Source organism: Stegostoma tigrinum, chromosome 26 (genome assembly GCF_030684315.1).
Source record: "Stegostoma tigrinum isolate sSteTig4 chromosome 26, sSteTig4.hap1, whole genome shotgun sequence".
In the NCBI taxonomy this organism is placed as follows: Eukaryota; Metazoa; Chordata; class Chondrichthyes; order Orectolobiformes; family Stegostomatidae; genus Stegostoma; species Stegostoma tigrinum.
Genome location: NC_081379.1, coordinates 24,881,900 through 24,906,638, shown reverse-complemented (window position 1 = coordinate 24,906,638; position 24,739 = coordinate 24,881,900). Strand labels below are relative to the sequence as shown.

At 39.4% G+C, this 24,739-nt stretch overlaps 1 protein-coding gene across 18 annotated transcripts in view; it reads left to right on the top strand.

Moving 5' to 3' along the window:
• Positions 1-24,739, top strand: part of LOC125464024 (lysine-specific demethylase 2B-like) — a 216,739-nt gene that overhangs the window by 118,146 nt on the left and 73,854 nt on the right. For all 18 annotated transcript variants that reach the window (XM_059655045.1, XM_059655036.1, XM_059655041.1 and 15 more), the window contains 2 exons: positions 7,376-7,502; positions 11,865-12,340. In XM_059655045.1, the coding sequence (XP_059511028.1) occupies positions 7,376-7,502; positions 11,865-12,340 (603 nt within the window). The remainder of the gene's footprint in view (positions 1-7,375; positions 7,503-11,864; positions 12,341-24,739) is intronic.

Here is a 24,739-nt window from a genome sequence, read left to right as displayed (position 1 = left end):
TGCTGTGCTCTTCCATTTTGCAAAAGGCTCTGCTGTTGTGATTAGAAGTTAATTAAATGGTGTGAGAAATTAAGGATTATATATTTATTTGTTAATTAGAATGTGGATTTTTCTCACAACATGTTTCCTCCTTTTCTAATGATGTGGAGGTGTGGGTGTTGGACATGGGTAGACAAGGTCAGAAATCTCACGACAGCAGGTTATAGTCCAACAGCTTTATTTGAAAACACAAGCTTTTGGAGCCTCAGCCCTCCTTCAGGTTTTGAGAGATAGGTAGTATCAGACACAGAGTTCATAACTAAAAGATCAAAGATTCACACCATTGTTGGGGGTGTACTAAAGAAACCTAAGATGCTGTCAAATCTTTAATCAGTTAGAAGGTTTTAATTGATTGAAATGTATATGTTAATCCCCAAATTCATTTCAAGTCACGGTCCTGAGAGAACTAAAGGTTTTATCAGTATAAAGAAGCGGTGACATTTTAGGTCAGACAATGCATGTTAGGTGTGAGGCCTTGTTTAGAATCTGTTTGTGTTTTAGTTTGGATTTAGGGGATTTACATATTCATCTCAATTAAAACTGCCTAACTGATTAAAGATTTAACAGTGCTTTAGGTTTATTCAGTACATCCTCATCAATGGTGTGAATATTTGATCTTTTACTTATAAAATCTATGTCTGATATTACCTCCCTCTCTAAGACCTGAAGTAGGATGGAGGCTCAGAAAGCTTGTGTTTTCATATAAATCTGTTGGACTGTAACCTGGTGTCATTTGATTTCTGATCTTTTCTAATGGTGTTAGCTCCTTGTCTGCCTCACGTGCACGTAAATAAACACACACCCCACTTGTTTCGCATATCAAAATAAAACAGAGTGATTCTCAGCCTCTGGACCTTGTCGATTTTCTTCTATGCCATCTGCCACTCAACAGGAATGTGAAACAGAAAAGGACAGAAATAGGGAGAGAGAATAAGGAAACAGAGAGAGGGAGAAATGCATAGAAAACAGTGTGTCAAAATGACACTGAAGACAGAAACGTGAATCACCATGGAAGATCCATTATCTGCCGTCTGGCTATACGTCTCTCCATATATCTTTGCAAGAAGGATTGCCAGGCATTTCCTCAAGATAAAACCACCTTTCAATTTTTATATTTGCTAGTGAGATAGGTGACCTACGTTTACTTGATTCTATTCCTCCTGAGGGGTAAGTGTTCTCAAGGTAGTGATGCATTCTTATTTAAAAGTCAAAATGAAGGCCGTCATTATCCATGCGCTCTGGAATCTGTGACACTGCTACTCAGTAGCTAAGGATCTCCCAATTTGAGTTTAGTTTATCCATAAGGATTTTAACACTCAAAGGTAAAACAGATGGATCGTTCTGACATTTTGAAATCAAATTTGAAGTCTGAATCTATGTAAATTTTTATAAAGTCATTAAATACTTAAGTGACAATCTTTATTTTATAAATGAATTAGTCAAACATTTCTTTGTAAACTTGATTATGTTCTGCGTCCTTAAATTGCATTTAATTTTTTTCTAAGGTTGGTGGTAATTGCAAGTGATCTTGCAAAAATTTTGAAAAAAGCAAAAATTTTTAGGCTGCCATTCTTGTAAGTTTCACACTGTACATCGAGAAAAGTAACTGAAGGGAAGCTTTTACCGTTTTCCCCTTTGGTCAAATTCTGGTAGATAGTTCAAATAGATTTTGTTCTGAATATGTGCTTGTAATACCTTCCCTTATAACTGGAGCCATTCTAGTTAGAAGCAGATCATAACAATTTTAATTTATAAAAACTACTCACTTTCCATTGATGAGAATTGAAGTGCAAAAGATTGATGTACAGAAATTGTTGCATGTTGCAACAAATTCAGAAGAATAAGTTATGGCTGTAGAAATAGTAGAGATTATTGTAATAAAGCGACGACATCCAAAAGATTGTTGGAGATACCATAAAGCGGTACAATGTGTATTTCCATGCCTTGTCCCAGTCAAAAATCTCAAATTCTCAACTTTGAAATCTGAACTAGACCAATCATGGTTGTAGCCTGTCTCAATGATCCTGAATTTTTGCTCCGTACTAAAGCCAAAGGAAGAAAGTCTTGGATATGAGAGAATGTTGCATAATAAATTGTGTTATCAACATATCTCTTACTAAAGAATGAATTGACAAAAAGAAAATCTTAAATTTGATTTCATCACCAGTATTATCCTAACCTGGTTAGTGTGATAAAAGATGTATAAAGCATATTATTGTTGCTTTTCTGAATTTAGATTGTTTTTATAAAAAAAGCAAATGAATGTGGATTAGTTTTGTGGAGTAGTTTTGTAATAAAAAGGACAAGATCACTCTGGGTCAGTGACCTAAATGCTTCAGTTTTAAGAAGACTTATGACTGCAATCAAGGGCTCAGGAAAACTTAAATGGAAAAGACAACAGGCAGTTTCACATTAAACCATTAGTTTTGATTTCCGTTCAGTTCAAACAAGATGAGAAGTTTTTAGTTGAGAAGAACCAACTGTTAAATTCAAAAAGAAGTGTTTAGATTTTGTTCTCAGATTTTAGAGTTTAGAGGAAACCAGTCATTGCAGAAGCATTTTTTAAAAAGTTTGCAATGTTTTCAAACCAGGAGAGTTTTGTACAGAAATCTTAAAGTTGTTATGATTATAAAACATTTAGACCATCATACTTAGGAAAGGTTCATACCAACAGACTCTGAGAAATATCGTAAAATTGGCTGTACGGTTTGAGAAAGAAACTCAAGGGAGTTAATCATATAAAAATTTAGTGTTGAGGTGGGAGTATAATTTTTCTGGACTTCTGAAAGGTAGAATTAGGAAACTAGCTGAAACTTTGTTTTAATGTTTGTGTTGAGATCTTTCTCTCTGTCCATCTTATATGGCTTGGTATGTTTGTAGTTTTATTTTGTTTGGTAACAGTATGTGCTGTTCTTAAAGAACTGCTTAACTTTAACCTTAGATTGTAGAATATGATCGTTAAATCTATATTTTATCTGTGTTGGTTTGATGAATGGAGCAGTTAGTATTAAGGTGCTGGCAAATTTTGTGTTCAGAGTTTTCTACAAGTTGGGAGGTTGCTCAGTCATGTCGTCTTGAGGACCCATATCCTATCATGAAGTCAATATCTGAAGGAAGAGGTGTTGCAAAATTGGTGAGATGATAAATGCCCTTTATTTTAAAAAAATTCTTTTATCAAAAACTCTCAGAATCTGTGGGCTTTAGTGCTTGGCCCTGTAATTATTTTCCATCCCTAGTTGTCATGGAAAAGTTGGCAATGGTGATGACTTGTTTTCTTGAACTTCTGCAGCCTTTTTGGGGAGCCTGTCCCCGGCTTTTGACCCCGTGACAGTGGTGAAACTGCAATGTATTTCCAAGTCAGGATGGTGAGTGGATCAGAGAGGAATATGTAGGTGTCAGTACTTGTTTGTTGTCTTCTAGATGGTAATGACTGTGGGTTTAGGAGGTGCTGTCACAGGACCCCTAATGAATTTCTGGAGTGCATCTTGTAGATGGTACACATGACTCTGGTGGAGGGACTGAATGTTTGTAGATGTGGTGCCAGCCGAGCAGGCTATCTCTTCTTGGATGATATCAAGTGTTGTTGGAAGTGCACCTGCCAAGACAACTGGGGAAGTATTACATCACATACTTGTATTTGTAGGTAGTGTGCAGGCTTCAGGGAGTCAGGTAGTGAGCTACTCATTGCAGGATGTCCAGCCTATGATCCTGCTTTTGTAGTTGCAGTATTCATATAGCTGGTCTAGTTCAGTTCCTGATCAATGGTAACCCTCAGGATTTTGCCAGTGGGAGAATTGAGTGATGTTAATGCCATCGAATGTCAAGAGGTGACAGTTAGATTCCCCTTCTTTAGACATGGGCGTTGCCTGGTACGTGAGGTGTGAATTTTGCTTTCCATTTGTCAGATGAAACATGGATATTGATCAGGTTTTGCTGCATTTGGACAGAGACAGATTCAGTATCTGAGGAGTTGTGAATAGTGCTGAACAATGCGCAATCTTCTGTAAACGTTTCCACTAATGATTGAGCCATTGATGAAGCAGATGAAAATGGTTGGGCCAAGGAGACTACCCAGAGGAAATCCTGCAGGGATGCTCAAACAATGAGATCACTGCCCTACAATAACCACAATAATCTTTGTTTTTGTTACGTATGACTCCAATCAATGGAGAATCTTCTCCTGATTTCAGTTGATTGTAACTTTGTAACTTTGGTAGGGCTCAATAATGCCACACTTGGTCAAATGCAGCCTTGATATCAAGGTCAGTCACTAATCTTCCCTTTGGAGTTCAGCTTTTTAGCCTACATTTGATTCAGAGCTGCAGTGGTGTCAGGACCCAATGATGCTGGCAGAATCCAAATTGAAAATCAATGAACAGTTTTTTTTTATTCATTCATGGCATCTGTGCATCATTGGCTGAGCCAGCATTCATTGCCCATCCTAATGGCCCAGAGGGCACTTAAGAGACAACTACGTTGCTGTGGCTCTGATATCACCAGTAGGCCTGAACAGGTAACGATGGCAGTTTCTTCCACAAAAGAACCAGATGGGTTTTTCTTAACAATCCAACAGTTGTTTCATGGTAATCACTAGACTCTTAATTCCAGATTTTTTTTTTGTTTTTAATTCAGAATCGTCATCTGCCATGGTAGGATTTGAAATCGGATCCCCAGAACATTACCGAAGTCTCTGAATTAATGGTCTAGCAATAATACCACTAGGCCAACCAAGCAAGTGCTGATTGTTAGGACTATGGATGATCTTTTCTATTGCTTTAGTTTTGATTTTGAAAAAGCTGATGAGGCAGTAATTGACCGTTTTAGATTTGCATGGCTTTTTGTGTTCGGGACATGCCAAGAATGTGGAAAACTGCCATGTTAGATGCCAATGTTGGAGCCATAGTGAAACACTGTTGCTAGGAGTGACAACTTCTGGACAACTTCAGTACTAAAGTCAAAATGTTGTCAGGGTTCATATCCTTTACAGTACCACTGCATTAGCCATTTCTCGTTCTCATGTGGAATGAATTGAATTGGCTGAAGACTGGCATGCGTAACACCGAGGACCTTTTGGAAGAAGCTGAGATGGATTCTCCACTGATCACTACCAGCTGGAGATGGTTGCAAATGGTTCAACATTTCCTTTTGCACTGATGTATTGCGCTCCCTCGTTATTAGGGTTAGAGATATTGTGGGAGCTACCTCCTCCAGCAGGTTGTTTATCTGCCCACCACAGTTCATGACTGGATCAAACTGGAGCTTGAACAGCTAAACTGTACTATTATGTTGTAATGTTTAAAAATTCTTCTGATTGAATAACAACCCCATTTTTAATGGATCTTTTAATTTGGATTTTCTATCAGGGTGCTACTTACCAATAGTTCAAAAAGAGGTCAGTTTCTTACTAGCTTAGGACAATGAAAGACTTGTTCTAGCTGCTGCAATCAATTAAATGTTCATAATGAAGGATGTTTGCAAACACAATCGATGGAAATGTGTTGTGACATCATTCCAGATTTTAAAACTTGCCCTGCCTTACACACAAGATACAATGTCAGAAAGGTACATGACTATAAATTAGGCCCCTCCTGAACAACATTTTATTAAAAATCACATTGGGAGGAATTTCCACTACATATTTTCAATCTCTCCACGTACGTTTGGTGAAGATCTTCAGCAGGAAACAGTAAACAACTGCCTTCAACCAATTAGATAATTTCACTGGATGTTTTGATAAAGTACATATACAGTTACTATTTGGGAACTTTGATCTTAAAGTAGAGGCAAAGTAGATTTGTGGTTTCAGTTCTGTCAAGGTAATTTTTATTATGAGGTCAAAGTAATTTGAAATAATGAACGAAAGGCATCATTTCTGTAGAAGCATGTAATTTAAGAGAAGTACCTAGTAGGATGCCTATGAAGTTAATTGATGAAATGTTTACAAAGTTAAACTTTTATAAAAGCAGGCCAGCGGCTATTACTGGTTTTCGGTTCAGAAGGATCAGGTTTCAGTTCAGAATCAGGTTTTTAGTGCAGAAGATCTTGTATCAGAAGTGCAGGACAGTTTTTTGTAAAGTTTGTTGATGGTTTGTGTAAAATTTTCATGCTGAAAGAACTGAAAAGAGGGATAGGCCATCACAACTGGAAAGAAGCTTCAATGCCGTCAGAACAGGATAGTATCTGCATTAAAGAGGATCGAAGGTGCACGGTGAAATATATTCAGCAATAGGGAAAACCCTTTTTAATAAGGAACTTTGCATCAGTGGGATATCCTATGGTATCCATGTGGACTTCACAAGCTTCAAAATCTCCCCTCCCCGACCGCATCCCAAAACCAGCCCAGCTTGTTCCCGCCTCCCTAACCTGTCCATCCACTCCTTCCACCTCCAGCCCTAACCCCACCTCTTACCTACCAGCCTCATCCTGCCTCCTTGACCTGTCTATCCTCCCTGGACTGACCTATCCTCACCCTACCTCCCCACCTACACTCACCTTTATTGGCTCCATCCCCACCTCTTTGACCTGTCTGGCTCCTCTCCACCTATCTGTTCCTTTATCCGCCTCCCATCTGCCTCCCCTGTCTCCCTATTTATTTCAGAATCCCCTTCCCCATTTCTGAAGCAGGGTCCAGACCCAAAATGTCAGCTTTCCTGCTGCTCTGATACTGCTTGGCTTGCTGTGTTCATCCATCTCTCCAGCATCAGCAGTTCCCACTATCTCTTATGTACTGATGTCTTTAATGTCACTTGACCAGAAGCAATGTCATTTTGGTGTTGAAAGGGTGAACTAGGGTTCACTGTTAAGGAAATGGCTTTCTGAAATGTGACTGTTTACAATAAGTGAGACATGTCCCTACTACTTAGCAGCCCAATATGACTTAATAGTCTCTTGAATTTTAATGACTTTAATATCCATTAATCCGCTTTGCTAACTTATTAAAAACCTGATGATTGCAACCTTTGTAAACTGATGTTTGTATTGTTGAAGCAATTCAAGCAGAGGTACAAAACTGAAATGCTCAAGTACACTGCCTCATATAAACTGCAGACTGATGTTAAACAGTGTGTTTCACAGAACTGATGGCCTGATTGAACAAAAATCATGGATATGAAATGCTTGTTAAGCTACATGAATTTCATGCAAAATTTCTGTAAATATTTTCTGAAATAAATGTGCGCTCAAGCAATAATTAGATTGTTGCTTTTATCATCCCTATGTGATCAACCTACACAATGACCATAGGTGTGACTCTCTGCTGTGCTCGCACATTTGAGTTTATTTGCCAGTTCTTCATTTCCAGCAGCTACATGCGATATAAATAATCCTTGTTTTTCAGGTTAATGCCAAGTTCCGCTATCCTTTCTACTATGAAATGTGCTGGTATGTCCTGGAAAGATATGTGTTCTGTTTGACGAAAAGGTCTCATCTCACCAAACAATACCAGAGGGAATCAATGTTAATTGGTAAGTTACCGGCAGTAGTAAGTGTGTTCACATGAAGCATTTCAAGTTATTTATTCCATAAATATTTGCAGACAGGTAAAAGGCCACTAGCAAATTCCATAAAATATACACATTCAGCAGTCTAAAAATAGTTTGATGGTAGGGAAGTAATTAACTGGCTCCCTAATGACCCAACTAACTTATCATGTAATAGTTGGATCATTTAAACTGGCAAAGCCCCTTATATGTACGAAGTCAATTAACATAGAACATAACAGCACAGTACAGGCCCTTCGGCCCTCGATGTTGTGCTGACCTGTCATACCGATCTCAAGCCCATCTATCCTACACTATTCCATGTACATCCATATGCTTATCCAATGACGACTTAAATATACCTAAAGTTGGTGAATCTACTACCGTTGCAGGCAAAGCGTTCCATTCCCTTACTATTCTGAGTAAAGATACTACCTCTGACATCTGTCCTATATCTTTCACCCCTCAATTTAAAGCTACGTCCCCTCGTGCTCGCCGTCACCATCCTAGGAAAAAGGCTCTCCCTATCCACCCTATCTGACCCTCTGATTATTTTATATATGTTTCAATTAAGTCACCTCTCAACCTTCTTTTCTCTAATGAAAACAGCCTCAAGTCCCTCAGCCTTTCCTCGTAAGACCTTCCCTCCATACCAGGCAACATCCTAGTAATTCTCCTCTGCACCCTTTCCAAAGCTTCCACATCCTTCTTATAATGCGGTGACCAGAACTGTACACAACACTCCAAGTGCGGCTGCACCAGAGTTTTGTACAGCTTCACCATAACCTCTTGGTTCCGGAACTCGATCCCTCTATTAATAGAAGCTAAAACGCTGTATGCCTTCTTAACAGCCCTGTCAACCTGGGTGGCAACTTTCAAGGATCTGTGTACATGGACACTGAGATCTCTCTGCTCATCTACACTACTAAGAATCTTACTATTAGCCCAGTACTTTGCCTTTCGGTTACTCCTACCAAAGTGCATCACCTCACACTTGTCCGCATTAAACTCCATTTGCCACCTCTCAGCCCAGCTCTGCAGCTTATCTATGTCTCTCTGCAACCTACAGCATCCTTTGTCACTATCCACAACTTCACCGACCTTAGTGTCGTCTGCAAATTTACTAACCCATCCTTCTACACCCTCATCCAGGTCATTTATAAAAATGACAAACAGCAGTGGACCCAACACTGACCCTTGTGGTACACCACTAGTAACTGGTCTCCAGGATGAACATTTCCCACCAACTACCACCCTCTGTCTTCTTTCAGCAAGCCAATTTCCGATCCAAACTGCTATATCTCCCACAATCCCATTCCTCTGCACTTTGTACAATAGCCTACTGTGGGGAACCTTATCGAACGCCTTGCTGAAATCCATATACACCACATCAACCGGTTTAGTCTCATCTACCTGTTTGGTAACCTTCTCTAAGGACTAATTGTTCATGACTGAATCAGAAGTTACATGGAATAAGGCAGATTGATTAGGAAGAGTGAGAATGGATTTCTAAAGTGGAAGGAGTTTTTTTTGAAGAGGTAACAGGAAGTGTTGTTGAGGACAATGATTACAATGTAGAGCATGTAGATTTCCAGAAGGCATTGGATACAGTGCCTCACAACAGACTTGTGAAAAAGTTTTAGGTTAAGGGGGACAGTGGCAATGTGAATAAAAAGTTAGCTGAGTGATATAAAAACGATGAATAGTGATCAACAGATATTTTGAACTGAGGAAGATGTTCCTTATTTGGATCCTTGCCTTTCTTGATACAATATTAATTATTTGGATCTTGGTGAATAGGAATCAATTCTATAGATTACACAAAACTTGGAAGAATTGTAAATTGAGGACTAAAATGTGAAAGTTGAAATATGAGTTGGTGTAGAGGGCAGATGGGTGGCAAATGAGCTCCAATGCAGAGAAATGCAAGGTGATGCACTTTGGTAGGAAGAACACAGAGGCAATACAAAATGGGGGCGCAATTCTAAAGGGTAGGCAGGAGAAAAGGGATCTAGATGAATACGTACATAGATCATCGAAAGTGGCAGAGACCAATAAATAGTATTGTCAGTTTTATTAACGGCAGCATAGAGAACATGTGTAAGATATTGAATTTGTAGAGACACTTGTTAGAACTCAGCTGGAATATGGTGCATAATTGTAGGCATAACATTATAGTAAAGAATGCACAATGCAATTGCACAAGTGATTTACAAGATTGGTTCCTATGATGAGAAACTTCAGCTAGGAGGATAGATCAAAGAGGTTAGGACTTTTCTCCTTACAGAAAAGAAGACTGAGATGAGAGCGCGTCAGAAGTTACATGACACTGTTATCGTCCAACAGATTTGTCCGAAACCACAACCCCCTCAACTTTGGTAGCAGTGGGGATAGTGTAACAAATGAGTAAGGATGGGGATAATAAGCCAGTGTTCATGCTCTCATCTGATTGTCAGTAGCTCCAACTGATAATTTAGTTTCTTTAAACTGAGTGTGGATCAAATTGGATGAGTCAGTGATGCCTTTGCAGGTGAATAACCTCCCTAATGTACTGTTAAGTCTCACACATTAAACATGGTGAGCTGGATAAGCATGACTGTTACCACTGAATTATATCTCGGAATGGAGTCAGCCGTAAGAAGGCACGGGCTAAAAATAACGAGTAAAATTAATAGAGAAACTAGAACCAAAGAAATTTGCAGATTAATAATTGTTTATTCCCTGACCTGACCATGAGCAACATTATTCCAATTACTAATCAGACCACTTGCCATTTAGCGATGGCTTTTTCTTCCTGAGGATAAGATGGTTTATTTTTCAATGCTGTTTGCTCTTCGTGCACAGCTGCTAAAACCGCCCAGTTTTTAAGTGGGGTAGACAGGAACGGAGTGTCGCCCATTGTTGGACATTTTGCCTTGCTGCCATGGGTGTGCAGGAGTGGGCTGAGTAAATCTCCCTTGTTGATCACTGTGAAAAATAATTTGCAATGTATTTGCAATTATGTGTTTACACCTGTGTGGCTGAGCAGGCTATATTACATTTAATTCTTTATTGTGCTTTTTTCTGCTTCTCTTTCTTGCTTCCAAAAACAGCATAAAACAATTCCTGCGAGGTCACCACAAATTTCTGTGACAGTGCACCACGTTCTGTCTTAGTGTTTTGCTTCTCTTTGTGGCCTCCGGAATTCCTCTGGCCTTTTAAGACCTTCCTGATGATATCTCTTTGCTAGCCTCATTTTACTAGCAGCTGAAGTGTTGCTGCTTTATACCATCAATGGTACAGTGTAGGCTGATGTTCAGAGTGACAGGTTTGCACCCCAAATTCTGATTGACCCAATTGACTCCTGGAAAGAGTGCCTCAATGTTTGGACGAAAGAGTAAATTTGTTATTCTTCAGCAGCGCAGTCTCCATTTTCAGAGCAGTCTGTTTTGCAATGCTTTAAAGAATTAAGTTTTCTTTATTTGATTGTAACAAACAGGGTTTGGGGCAGCAAGTTAACGCTAGCTAATCAATACTAAATTCCTGATAAACTCTGGCAGAAATCAATCCGTGGAAGAGAAAGGCAAAAATCAGTTCAGGTTCCTGTTTTTTGTTTCTCTCTCATGACCTCAAGTTAGGAACTGCAAGACTGGGTTCAGTGTGAAACCCTCTAAAACTTTAATTTACTGTGCTCAATGCTTAAAAGTAATTTGCTAAAACAATCGTGCAATTGACATTTCTCATTCTTGTGTAAAAGTGCTTTGAAAAAATATTAAGCCAGTATTTAGGTATTGTTGATGATGAAGTTGATTCTTATTACTGGAAAGCTTTATGCTCGTACTGCCTTGAAAAGAATTCCATTATTATTATTCTCTCTGGAGTCAAGTGGGTGTTTTGAAGAGAGAAATTCGCAGCATTCTATTAATAATGTATCAAAAAAATCACTCCTACAAGAAGGCTGTTTTAATCTTTGGAATTATATGTTTAAAATTATTATGTGCAGTTCTACTGATATGTAATCTCTAAACCGTGTATAGTGCTCTTACATTGCAGTGGATTTTTCCAGTATGGAGATGGCAGCATGTCCTCATGTCATTGCACACTTCAACAGACCATAACCTGGCAGCACAATGATTGGGCTCTATGCTCCTTCCTAGCAAAAAGAAAAATAGACACTTGTTGTTGCTGGCCACTTGCTGGTGAATTCCAATTTTGCATTCAGATGGTTGTCTTGTACCTATTGTTACAATACATTGGGCTTGTCCCTGTTTTCAGTGTAATCACGTATTAACGTTATCCACTAGTTAACAAAACATTTTTCTTGATTAATGTTTGGCATATTACATTTAAGTTTTTAAATATTTTCAGATACAGAGAAGAAACCGAATACAGAGAGTCCATCATCAGATTCCCGACTAGATATGGATGAAGAATCTTCTGATGTGCGAATCAAGGAAGAGAAAGATGACACGAGAGATAGAATGAGCCTTCAAAGCACAAAAGCATTTGGCGATGACTCACCTTCTCCTAACAGTGCACATTCAGAAGAGAATGAAAGCTCTGGAAAGACACAGAAAATGACAAAATGTTTAAAGCGGACTTTATCCAATGATTCAGATGACAGCACCAAGTCACCGATGCTGACAGACTGTCCAAAAACACCAAGTGGATCTCCTGACCCATCTCAACCAGCTTCTGAAGGGTCTAATAAATGGATTCACCTTACAGAATTTGAGTTGAAGGGGTTAAAAGCACTTGTGGAAAAACTAGAGTCCTTGCCAGAGAATAAAAAATGTGTCCCTGAAGGGATAGAAGATCCTTATGCCCTTCTCGAGGATATGAAGGTTAGTGTTGTAAAATATTTTCAAAGGCTTTGACGCAATTGTTTATCTGTCTGAAGCACCCAATTTCAATCAAATGCAAGTCATGTTATCATTTCTGATTACAAGTGGCACTTATCCTGTGCTTCAGTTTACATTTTCTACTAATAACATGATTCTAAATTTTTTAATTATAAAAAGTTCAGTATATCAGTCATATTTTGACACCCGGAAGATTGAGAAAATGAATCAAAATTTCTTCAATACCTATTTAAATTTGATATTTAAAATTCAGTGATAATTCAGAAAATCCCATCAGTTTACTAAATATGAGCCGAAATATAAATAGCTTCTCCAGGTTGGGAAATTGATTGCCTCAACTGCTTAATTACTCCACTGGATTTGCAGAGGAAGGGGATATAATTATGCTACTTGAAGAGATAAACTCAAACTTCTATAACTGGGTATATTTCTGCCAAGTGAAATTCTTGTCAGTGTTCAAGGCACGCGCTGTTAGTGATTTTTGTAACCAAATCTAAATCCCCTTTTTAGCGTCCTTTTCACAAGTTTTCTGACCTCTTAGTATCTTTGGCAAATTGGACTATAATACACTTTGATTCTTAGCATGCAAGTCATTAGATTTTAAATTGTTTGGAACCCAGTGTTGATTCCTGTGGCATTCTGCTTGTTATAGTTTAGCAACCTGAAAATTATCCATTTATCCTGACTTTCCACTTCCTATTAACTGGCCAATGCTATCCATGCCAGAATATTGCCCCTAATGTTGTCTTGTCTTGTTTACCAGCCTTTTATGTGGCACCTTATTGAATGCTTTCTGAAAATTCAGTACATTACATCTACCCCTTTATTCACCTGTATGTTACATCCTCAAACAGCTCTCATGATTAACAATTGGTTAAATGCAATCAGCCTTTTGTAAAGTCATTTTGACTGAACTTGACATTATTATGATTTTCTAAGTACCCTGCTGCTACTTCCTTAATAAAGGATTCTGGCATTTTCCCAGCGACAGATGTTAGAAAATCTTCCTTATAGTTCCCTGCTTTCTGTCTCCCTCTTTTCTTGAGCAAGGTAATTTGCTGTTAACAAATCTTATGGGAGCTTTTCAGAATCTAGGGAATTTTGGAAGAATGCAACCCACGTATCACTATCTTTGCGGCCCATTTCTTGGGATTATGACCAGGATGGCTTTGGTGCCTAGTACTGTGAAGACAGATGCAAAATACTTATTCGGAATCTCTGAGGAACTATTGCGTATTGTAGCTGCACTCTTTTTATATCTTGGGAGAAACTCCTACTCTCTCTGCCTTTTATATTTCATGCCTTTTACTTCCGTTTATATTTTATATTGTTTTTTCCAAACTCTTTACTGCTATCTAAGATTTTTTCCGATCTCTGACTAGACACTAATGTTGTATGAATCACTTCATCTCTTTTCTTTTAATTTTATTCCATCTTTAACTTCATTGTTAGCCATGTATGTTTTTCGTCCCTCTAATATAGAATGTTTCTTTTTCAATGAAATATATTTTTGCTGAGGGTTATGAAACATTTTTTAAATGTCATAATTTTACTATTGATCCACCTTTTAATCCAGTACACTTTAACCAGCCTTGGCTTTGCAGCTTTACAAATGTTTTTATTTAAGTTCAAAGTATTGGTTTCTTACTCACATTTGTCACCCTCAAATAGTTTGCGAAAAACTACATGTTATGATCATGGGTTCCTAAATTGTACTTCACTATGAGATAATTAATGCCAACTCATTATACATTACTAGATCTAAATGGGCCTGTTCCCTGTTTGATCTACAACATCTCAAATATGCTATATGAACTCATCTATGAAGCTACTTTTGCCAATTTGATTATCCCATTTTTATAAAGATTAAAATCATCCATGTCTATTGTACTTTTCACAAACCCTGTTATTTCTTAATCTATACTTTGCCCAGCAATGCAGTGATAGTTAGGGGATCCATAAATTGCTCATCACCATGGATTAATTTTCTTTGCTAATTCATATCACTACCTGAGTTGGTTGTACATCTAGTATTCTGAGCCAAGGTTCTCTCTCACTGCTACAGTCCTTTTATTTTTTATTAACAGTTACCCCATCTCCTTTTACTTTCTACCTATTCTTCTGAAATGTCAGATATCGCTGAATATTACCGCTTGCCCTTGATAGTTCAGCGAATCTAGCTTATGAAATGAATTAGGGTAAAAATATCACAGGACAATGTTTATGTAATGTTTTATTTTAGAGCAATCTGAAATGATGGAATCTTAGTGGGACATTATTTTATAAGCACTCATATTTCTTATTAGTTTTTTAAAAAATGTCAATTGTTCTACATGCATGTCTTGTTACATGCATGTTTATAAACCCACATTCCTGGATGATAGAAGTGATTAAAGTATCCAGTACACAAAAGGAAAGGTTGTATTTTACAATTTATTATAATATAATATAATTCACTTAAGTACTTGCCTGCAGTCTTAATTATTGAAACCGTAAAATCTAATACGCAAGTAAATCTTAAAGCTGAGTTCAAGGAAGTACATATCTGAGTCTTGAAATTTGTAACATTCCTACTGCTCAGAATGTCACTTGATGAATGGTCAGGGTATCAGACCTGCTGTAGAACATGGAATTTTGGCAACCATGTTTGGTTTGTGAGAAAACAGTGGAAAAAAAAAACAAGAGGGGAAACAACTTACATTTACAATCATTTGTTCCAGTAAAATGCTCCAAAGTGCTTCAGTGGAGTGTTAGAAAACATTTGGCATTGAGCCATATAAAGTTATAATAGAACAGATGATCAGATGTTTGATTAAATGGTAGATTTTAAATGGAGGAGAGGGAGGTTTGGGAGCAGGAATTTCAGAAATTGGATCCTGGGGAGCTGAAGGCACAGCAACCAGTAGTAGATTAAATTCATGATAGGAACAGGTTGTAATTAAATGTGCTCAGATATCTCCGAGGGTTGTAGACTATAAAAGATTACTGAGTTAAGAGAGGTTGAGACCATGGAAGGACTTGAAATCAAGGAGGAAAATGTTACAGTTTGAGCATGCTTCGCTAAATCAAGAGAGGCAGTTTAGGAAACTTGGTCGGCATGGATGAGTTTGAACTGAAGGGTTTGTTTCCTTGCTTATGATATGATTAGATTAGATTAGTTTAGATTCCCTACAGTGTGGAAACAGGCCCTTCAGCCCAACAAGTCCACACCCCCCCCCTTTCGAGCTTCCCACCCAGACCCATCCCCCTATAACCCACAGACCCCTGAACACTACGGGCAAATTAGCATGGCCGATCCACCTAACCTGCACATCTTTGGACTGTGGGAGGAAACCGAAGCACCCGGAGGAAACCCACGCAGACACGAGGAGAATGTGCAAACTCTGCACGGATTGTTACCCAAGGCTGGATTCGAACCCGGGTCCCTGGCGCTGTGAGGCTGCAGTGCTAACCACTGAGCCACCGTGCCACCCCGTGTTTCTATTACTCTATAAAGGAAAACTCTATGACGTCTTTGGATGTACATTTCTGTAGTGTATGTCTCTATGACGATCATGCCAAAACTTGCAAGTAATGTATCCAAATTACTGTAATTCATCAAAGGTAACTGCACCTAATTTTTTGAGGGTGATGGAAAGGCAGAAAATAAAATGTGTCTTTTCAGCATGATACGATGAGTAAAGAAATTGAGGCTCTGGTCAAGAAAAAGAAGGAGGCATATGGTAGGTCTAGGTAGCTGGGATCGAGCAAATTGCTGTGACTGGAAGGGCAGTAAGAGTATACTCAAGGGAAATCAGGAGGGTAAAAAGGAAGCATGAGATAGCTTTGGCAAATAAGGATAAGGAGAATCCAAAGAGATCCTACAAATAGAATAATGAAAAGATTAAGTAGAGAGAGAATAGGGCCATATATGTGTGGAACTGCAGAAGATTGGTGATAGACTAAATGAGTATTTTGTGTAAGTATTTACTGTGGAGAGGCAATGGAAGCTATAGAACTTGGAGAAATAAATAGTGATATCTTGAAAAATGCCCATATTACAGAGGATGTGGTGCCGGATGTCTTAAAACGCATAGAGGTGGATAAATACCTAGGACCTGATCAGGTGTATCCTAGAACTTTGTGGGAAGCTAAGGTAGTGATTGCTGGGCCCCTTGCTGAGATACTTGTATCATAGACAGCTGCAGGTGAAGTGCTGGAAGACTGGAGGATGGCTAATGTGGCCATTATTTAAGAAAGGTGGTAAGGAAAAGCCAGGGAACTATAGACTGGTGAGCCTGATGCCAGTGATAGGTAAGTTGTTGGAGAGGATCCTGAGGAACAGAATTCACATGTATTTGGAAAGGCAAGGATTGATTAGGGATGGTCAACGTAGCTTTGCGTGGGAAATTGTGTCTCACTAACTTTACTGAGTTTTTTGAAAAATGACAAAGAAGATTGAAGGCAGAGTGGTGGACTTCAGCAAGGTGATCGACAAGGTTGCGCATGGTAGACTGTTTAGTGAAGTTAGATCTCAGGGTATCCAGGGAGAGCTGGCCAATTTGATACAAAATTGGCTAGAAGGTAGGAGTCAGAGGATGGTGGTGGAGTGTTGGCTTTTGGACTGGAGGCCTATGACCAATGATATGCAGCAAGGATCAATGCTGAGTCCACTGCTTTTTGTCATTTACATGTTCGATTTCAATGTGAATACAGGAGGATTGCTTAGTAAGTTTGCAAAAATCACTAAAATTGGTGGTGCAATGGACAGTGAAGAAGGTAATCTTGGAGTATATCGGGACCTTGATCAGATGGGCCAGTGGGCAAGGAGTGGCAGATGGAGGGTAATTTAGATAAATGAGAGGTGTTAAATTTTGGAAAGACAAGTCAGGCAGGCACATACACTTAATGTAAGGTCCTGGGAGTGTTGCCGAGCAAAGAGACCTTGGGTTGCAGATTCGCAGTTCCTTGAAAGTAGAGCTGCAGGTGGACAGAATAGTGAAGAAGGCGTTTGGTATGCTTGCCTTTATTGGTCAGTGCATTGAGTAAAGGAGTTGGGAGGTCATGTAGTGGTAGAGGCTCTGCAGGACATTGGTTAGGCCATCTTTGGAATACTAAGTTCAGTTCTGGCCTCCCTGCCATAGGAAGGATGTTGTTAATCTTGAAAGTGTGCAGAAAAAGTTTACAAGGATGTTACCAGGATTGGAGGGTTTGAGCTATAGGGAGAGACTGGATAGTTGAGGGTTGTTTTCCCTGGAGTGTTGGAGGCTGAGGGGCAGTAGAGGTTTGTAAAATCATGAGTGGCATGGATAGGTGAATGGCCAAGTTCTTTTTCCTCGGGTAGGGGAGTCCAAAATTACTGTGTATAGGTTTAAGGTGAGAAGGAAAAGATTAAAAGAGACCTAAGGAGCAACTGCTTCCCATAGAAGGTGGAGCATGTATGGAATGAACTGCCAGGGGAAGTGTGGAGACTGGTACCGTAATAACATGTAAAAGGCAACTGGATAGGTACGTGAACAGGAAGGGTTTGGAGGGATATGGGCCAGTGTTGACAAATGGGACTAGATTAATTTAGGATATCTGGTCGACATGGATTAAAGGTTGGACTAAAGGGCCTGTTTCTATGCTGCGCAACTCTGTAACTCTCTAAATGTTTCGTTTTATCGTGAAAATGACTGCCCTTTCTTGATGGTGGCTATGAGGGCATTCAATACAGTGCCCAAGTGGCAATTCCTCATGTTAAATGATGTTTGTCAGTGGAGTATTGATGAAGTAGCTGGGATTGGAGGTGAACGTGATCATATTTTTATCTAATACTCACTCTTGCACTTTCCACTGAAGTAGTTGTACAGTACCCCTTGGATGATTCTTCTTTCCTCTGATATCAGTTGGGGTAACTGCACTTAAGCTAAAACTGAGAACAAACTCATCAGAACCTTGGACCTTGTCTGTCTGAATTGTGCAAGGGGATCTAAAATAAGTAATGTAATCTTTTTCTGTAATAATTTTTTTGTTGACTTGTAAGTTTCCTAATTTTCTCAGGTTAATCTTAAAAGTCTCCATCTAATGTTTCCATCTATCACAGTTAGTTCTTTTGGGGCAAGTTTGGTTTTAGCCTCCTTGATGAATATGATTTTGCCTTAGAACTTGGTAAGTGTGGACCTTTTGCTTCTCTCATCTCTCTCAGGATATTCTCAAGTGTTGCTTTTTAATCAAAGAAATTGTTACACTTGTCGCTAACAAAATGGAGGTGTATTGGAAAGAAGCTTCTACTGTCAGATGTACAATGATCATCAGCTATTTCTGCCACCTATTGGTTCCATAGAATACTGCAAGCCATTCTGTGAATTGACCAAAATATTTTCTACATGATAGCGACCGTTTAAATACACATTTGGCCTCTTACATTGCACACATTAAATGTGGAATAAATTTTAAAAAATACTTTTCTGCACAAACTTTCAGTTCCGTTAACTCCTTGATGGCATACCGCTCCCTGGCATCTAGTCTAGAAAAACATGAGGGTTATAGACAGGATGGATAGCAAGAAGCTTTTTCCCCAGAGTGGGGGACTCAATTACTAGGGGTCATGAGTTCAAAGTGAGAGGAGGAATGTTTAAGGGAGATATGCGTGGAAAGTTCTTTGCACAGAGGGTGGTGGGTGCCTGGAATGCGTTGCCAGTGGAGGTGGTAGACGCAGACATGTTAGCGTCTTTTAAGATATATTTGGACAGGTACACAGATGGGCAGGGATCAAATGGACACAGACCCTTAGAAAATAGATGACAGGTTAGACAGAGGATCTTGATTGGCGCAGGCTTGGAGGGCCGAAGGGCCTGTTCCTGTGCTGTAATTTTCTTTGTTCTTTGGTGTCTTGATGTTGATATAAATTTTAATGCTATATACTAGGATGTACAGAGCATAATGTCCAGGTTGGTAAAAATCAGAGTAAACGTTTTGAGTCTGATGACTCTCCCTCAGAACTCCAGTTCTGAGGAAGAGTCATTGGACCTGAAATGTTAACTCTGATATTTTTTTCTTCACAGATGTTGCCAGATCTGTTGAGCTTTTCCAGCAACTTCGGTTTTTGTTCCTGATTTACAGGATCTGCAGTTCTTTTGGTTTTTATAATGTCTGGATTTCTGGGTTTTGCAAAGCATGAAAGTACTGTGAACTGTGATGAAAATAGTGTACTGAGTTCATGTTGGCTACATTTAAGTAGTTTGGCAAAATAACAATCGTGACATGAGGAAAAGCTTTTTTTAAAATTCGGTGAATGGTTATGAATTGGATTGGACTACTGAAAACATGAAGACCGATACAATTGAGCCTCCAAAGAGAATTGGATAATTATCTGAAGACAAAGTTTGCAGGTGATTGCATGGAATGAGAAATAACATAAGAACTAGCAGCAGGAGTTGGCAATTCAGCCCCTCAAGCCTACTCCACCATTGAATACGATTATGATTTTGTCCTGGCCTTAGCTCCATTTTCCTGCCCACTCCCCATAACCTTTAACCCATTACTAATTAGAAATCTATCTATCTCCTCCTTAAATTTACTCAATATCCTGGCATCGCCACACTCTGAGGTAATGCATTCCAAAGATTCACAACTTATTGAGGGAAATTATTTCTCCTCTCTTTTAAATCAGCTACCTCCTGGCCTAAAACTTTGACCTCTTGTTCTAGATTACCCCACAGGAGAAAATATCCTCACTACGTTCTCTTTGTGAGTTCCCTTTAGCATCTTCTGTACCTCAATTAAACCGCCTCACATTCTTCAAACTGTAGATTGCATTGGCCTAAACTGCTCAATCTATATTCATCAGGCAAATCCCTCACTTCTGGAATCAATCCAATGAATTTCCTCTGAACTGCCTCCAATACAACTATAACCCCTCAGGTAAGGGGATCAAAACTGTACGTGGTACTTCAGGTGCAGTCTTATTAATGCGTTGTACAGTTGGAGTAACTGTTCTCTACTTTTATACTCTAATCCTTGAGCACGAACTGCTAAAATTCCATTTTTCTTCCTTATTATCTGTTGTACCTGCACTCTAATTTTCTGAGAATCGCTTGTGGGAGCATCCAGATTTCTCTGCACTGAAGCACACTGAAATTTCTTTCCATTTAGATTACAAGTTGCCCTTTTTTGTTCTTCTGATCAAAATTGAGACCCTCACACTTTTATACATTAAACTCCATTTGCCAAATTTTGGTCCTTTGACTGTAAACTTCATATTTCATATTTCTTTCTTGCGATTTACTTTCCCACATATTTTAGCAGCGTCTACAAATTTGGCTGTATTACATTCTATCCCTGTATCCAAGTCATTTATGTAGATTGTAAATAGTTGGGAGGGCCAATGCTGTGGCTCCCCACTGGTTACATATTGCTAACCAGAAAATAGACCCATTTATCTTGATTCTCTGCTTTCTGTTGGTTAGCCACTCCTCTGTCAGAGCCAATAAGTTACTCCAACCCAATGTGATCTCAGCTAATGTATTAACATTTGTGTGGTATCTTTATCAAATGCCTTCTGAGAGTCCGGATCTACTACATCTGCAGGATCTTCATTATCCACTTTACTAGTTACATCTTCAGAGATTTCTAGTGATTTAGTCAAACACTTTTTGTAAAACCATGCTGACTCCAATGGATATACTCTGACTTTTCCAAATGTCTTATTATTACTTCCTTAATAATGAACGCTAACTATTTCACAACAATGATATTAAAGTAACTGAACTATACTTGTCTAACTATGCCTCTCTCCCTTTTTGTGTAGCAGTGTTAAAATTAACACTCTCCAATACACTGGAATCTTTACCATGTCCAGGGAATTTTGGAACATACCAGTTGATTCACTATCTCTGCTGCCACTTCATGTAAGACTTAAGGATGTGGGCTGTCAGGCTCTGGGGCTTGTCTGCCTTCAATCACAAAAGTTCGCTCAGTACTTCTTTCCTAGTGATGATGACTGTTCTAAGCTCCTCACGTTCTATCACCGTTGCATTATTAGGATTTTACTATTGTCCTCCACTGTGAAAACTGAGGCAAAATATTGATTTAGTGCCTCCCCCACTTCTGTGTTCTCTAATATTAACTCCCTGGTCTCGCCCTTCTTTGGGCCAACTTCCACTTTAGCTACTCTCTTCCCTTTTATATGCTTATAACAGATTTTGCTCTCTGTTTTAACATTTTGTGCTAATTTTCTTTGCTTTATTCATTTTTTAATAATACTTTGATCTTTAAAAGTTTCTTAATTTTCCAGCCTTAATCTTTCCAATGAACTCGACCTTGCAATGTGGTATACCTTAGTTTTAGTTTTGTTATCTTTGACTTCCTTGCTTCACCACAAATGTTTCTCCTCCACTTACAATCTTTCCTCCTTCCTGGAATATATTTTAGTAGTGAGGAATTAAATATCTCCTTAAACATTTGCCACTGTCATCTGCTGTCCTGTCTTTTAGACTTGCTGCCTAGTCTACAAGGGCCAAATCTGCCCTCACGCTTATGTAAATACTATTGTTTAACTCCAGGATGCTAGTGTGAGACTCCAGTTTCTCGTCCTCAAACTGAGATATGTTGCTCTTATGTATTATTTTAATGGAGTAGGTATCATAGTTCAATCTAATCCTGTAATGGTTGATATAAAACCATAAGACATAGGAGTGGAAGTAAGGTCATTCGGCCCATCAAGTCCACTCCGCCATTTAAATCATGGCTGATGGGCATTTCAACTCCACTTCCCTGCACTCTCCCCGTAGCCCTTGATTCCTTCTGAAATCAAGAATTTGTCGATCTCTGCCTTGAAGGCATCCAACGTCCCGGCCTCCACTGCACTCCGCGGCAATGAATTCCACAAGCCCACCACTCTCTGGCTGAAGAAATGTCGTCTTATTTCAGTTTTAAATTTACCCCCTCTAATTTTAAGGCTGTGCCCATGGGTCCTAGTCTCCCCGCCTAACGGAAACAACTTCCTAGCATCCACCCCTTCTAAACCATACATTATCTTGTAAGTTTCTATTAGATCTCCCCTCAACCTTCTAAACTCTCATGAGTACAATCCCAGGATCCTTAGCCATTCACCATATGTTAAACCTACCGTTCCAGGGATCATCCGTGTAAATCTCCGCTGGACACGCTCCAGGGCTAGTATGTCCTTCCTGAGGTGTGGGGCCCAGAATTGGACACAGTATTCTAAACGGGGCCTAACTAAAGCCTTATAAAGCCTCAGAAGCACATCGCTGCTTTTATATTCCAACCCTCTTGAGATAAACGACAACATTACATTCACTTTCTTAATTACGGGCTCTACCTGCAAGTTAACCTTTAGAGAATCCTGGACCAACACTCCTAGACCCCTTTGTACTTCTGCTTTGCGAATTTTCTCACCGTTTAGAAAATAGTCCATGCCTGTATTCTTTTTTCCAAAGTGCAAAACCTCACATTTACTCACATTGAATTTCATCAGCCATTTCCTGGACCACTGTCCTAAACTGTCTAAATCTTTCTGCAGCTTCCCCACCTCCTCAGTACTACCTGCCTGTCCACCTATCTTTGTATCATCGGCGAACTTCGCCAGAATGCCCCCAGTCCCTTCATCCAGATCGTTAACATATAAGGTGAACAGCTGCGGCCCCAACACTGAACCCTGCAGGACACCACTCGTCACCGGTTACCATTCCGAAAAAGAGCCTTTTATCCCAACCCTCTGCCTTCTGTCAGACAGCCAATCCTCAATCCAAGCCAGTAGCTCACCTCGAACACCATGGGCCCTCACCTTGCTCAGCAGCCTCCTGTGAGGCACCTTATCAAAGGCCTTTTGGAAGGCTAGACAGATAGCATCCACTGGGTTTCCCTGGTCTAACATACTTGTTACCTCTTCAAAGAATTCTAACAGGTTTGTCAGGCTTGACCTCCCCTTACTAAAACCATGCTGACTTGTTTTAATCTGACCCTGCACTTCCAGGAATTTAGAAATCTCATCCTTGACAATGGATTCTAGAATTTTACCAACTACCGAGGTTAGGCTAATCGGCCTATAATTTTCCATCTTTTGCCTTGATCCTTACTTAAACAAGGGGGTTACAACAGCAATTTTCCAATCATCTGGGATTTTCCCTGACTCCAGTGACTTGTGAAAGATCACGACCAAAGTCTCCGCTATTTCCTCAGCCACCTCCCTCGGAACTCTAGGATGTAGCCCATCGGGGCCAGGAGATTTATCAATTTTTAGACCTTTTAGCTTTTCTAGCACTTTCTCTTTTGTAATGCCTACCGTACTCAACTCTGTCCCCTGGCTCTCCCTAATTGTTGGCATACTACTCATGTCTTCCACTGTGAAGACTGACGCAAAGTACTTATTAAGTTCTTCAGCTATTTCCTTATCTCCAATCATTAGCCTTCCAGCATTAATTTGGAGCGGCCCAATATCTACTTTTGCCTCTCGTTTGTTTCTTATGTATTGAAAGAAGCTTTTTCTATCATTTCTAATATTACTAGCTAGCCTACCTTCATATTTGATATTCTCCTTCCTTATTGCTCTCTTTGTTATCCTCTGTTTGTTTTTGTAGCCTTCCCAATCTTCTGATTTCCCAGTGCTCTTGGCCACTTTATAGGCTGTCTCTTTTTCTTTGATATATTACCTGACTTTGTCAGCCATGGCTGTCTAATGCCACCCCGGATAATCTTTCTTTTCTTTGGGATGAGCCTCTGAACTGTGTCCTCAATTACACCGAGAAACTCCTGCCATCTTTGGTCTACTGTCTTCCCCACTAGGCTCTGCTTCCAGTCAATTTTCGTCAATTCCCCTCTCATGCCCCTGTAATTACCTTTATTTAACTGTAACACCATTACATCCGATTTTGCCTTCTCTCTTTTAAACTGCAGACTGAACTCTACCATATTATGATCACTGCCTCCTAAGTGTTCCCTTACTTTAAGGTCTTTTATAAAGTCTGGCTCATTACATAGCACTAGTCCAGAATAGCCTGCTCCCTTGTGGGCTCCATCACAAGCTGTTCCAAAAAGGCATCCTGCAAACATCCTATGAATTATGCAACAGACATTATGCCTAAGTAACTTCCCTAGTCAAACTTCCCATGGTAACATAGAGACAATGCTTACCAGCTGAGGATTGCTGATATGGTATGCACTTGGGCATCCAACTTTGAAGTTTATGACCTTTGGCTTTAGTAACTTAACAGGCAAGTGCACTAAGGATGCATGGCCATATCTGCAACATAATCTTGAATAAAATTAAAGAAAAGACTTGCATTTATTGTATCAGTGATAATGGGAACTGATGAAGGGTCTAGGCCCGAAACGTCAGCTTTTGTGCTCCTGAGATGCTGCTTGGCCTGCTGTGTTCATCCAGCTCCACACTTTGTTATC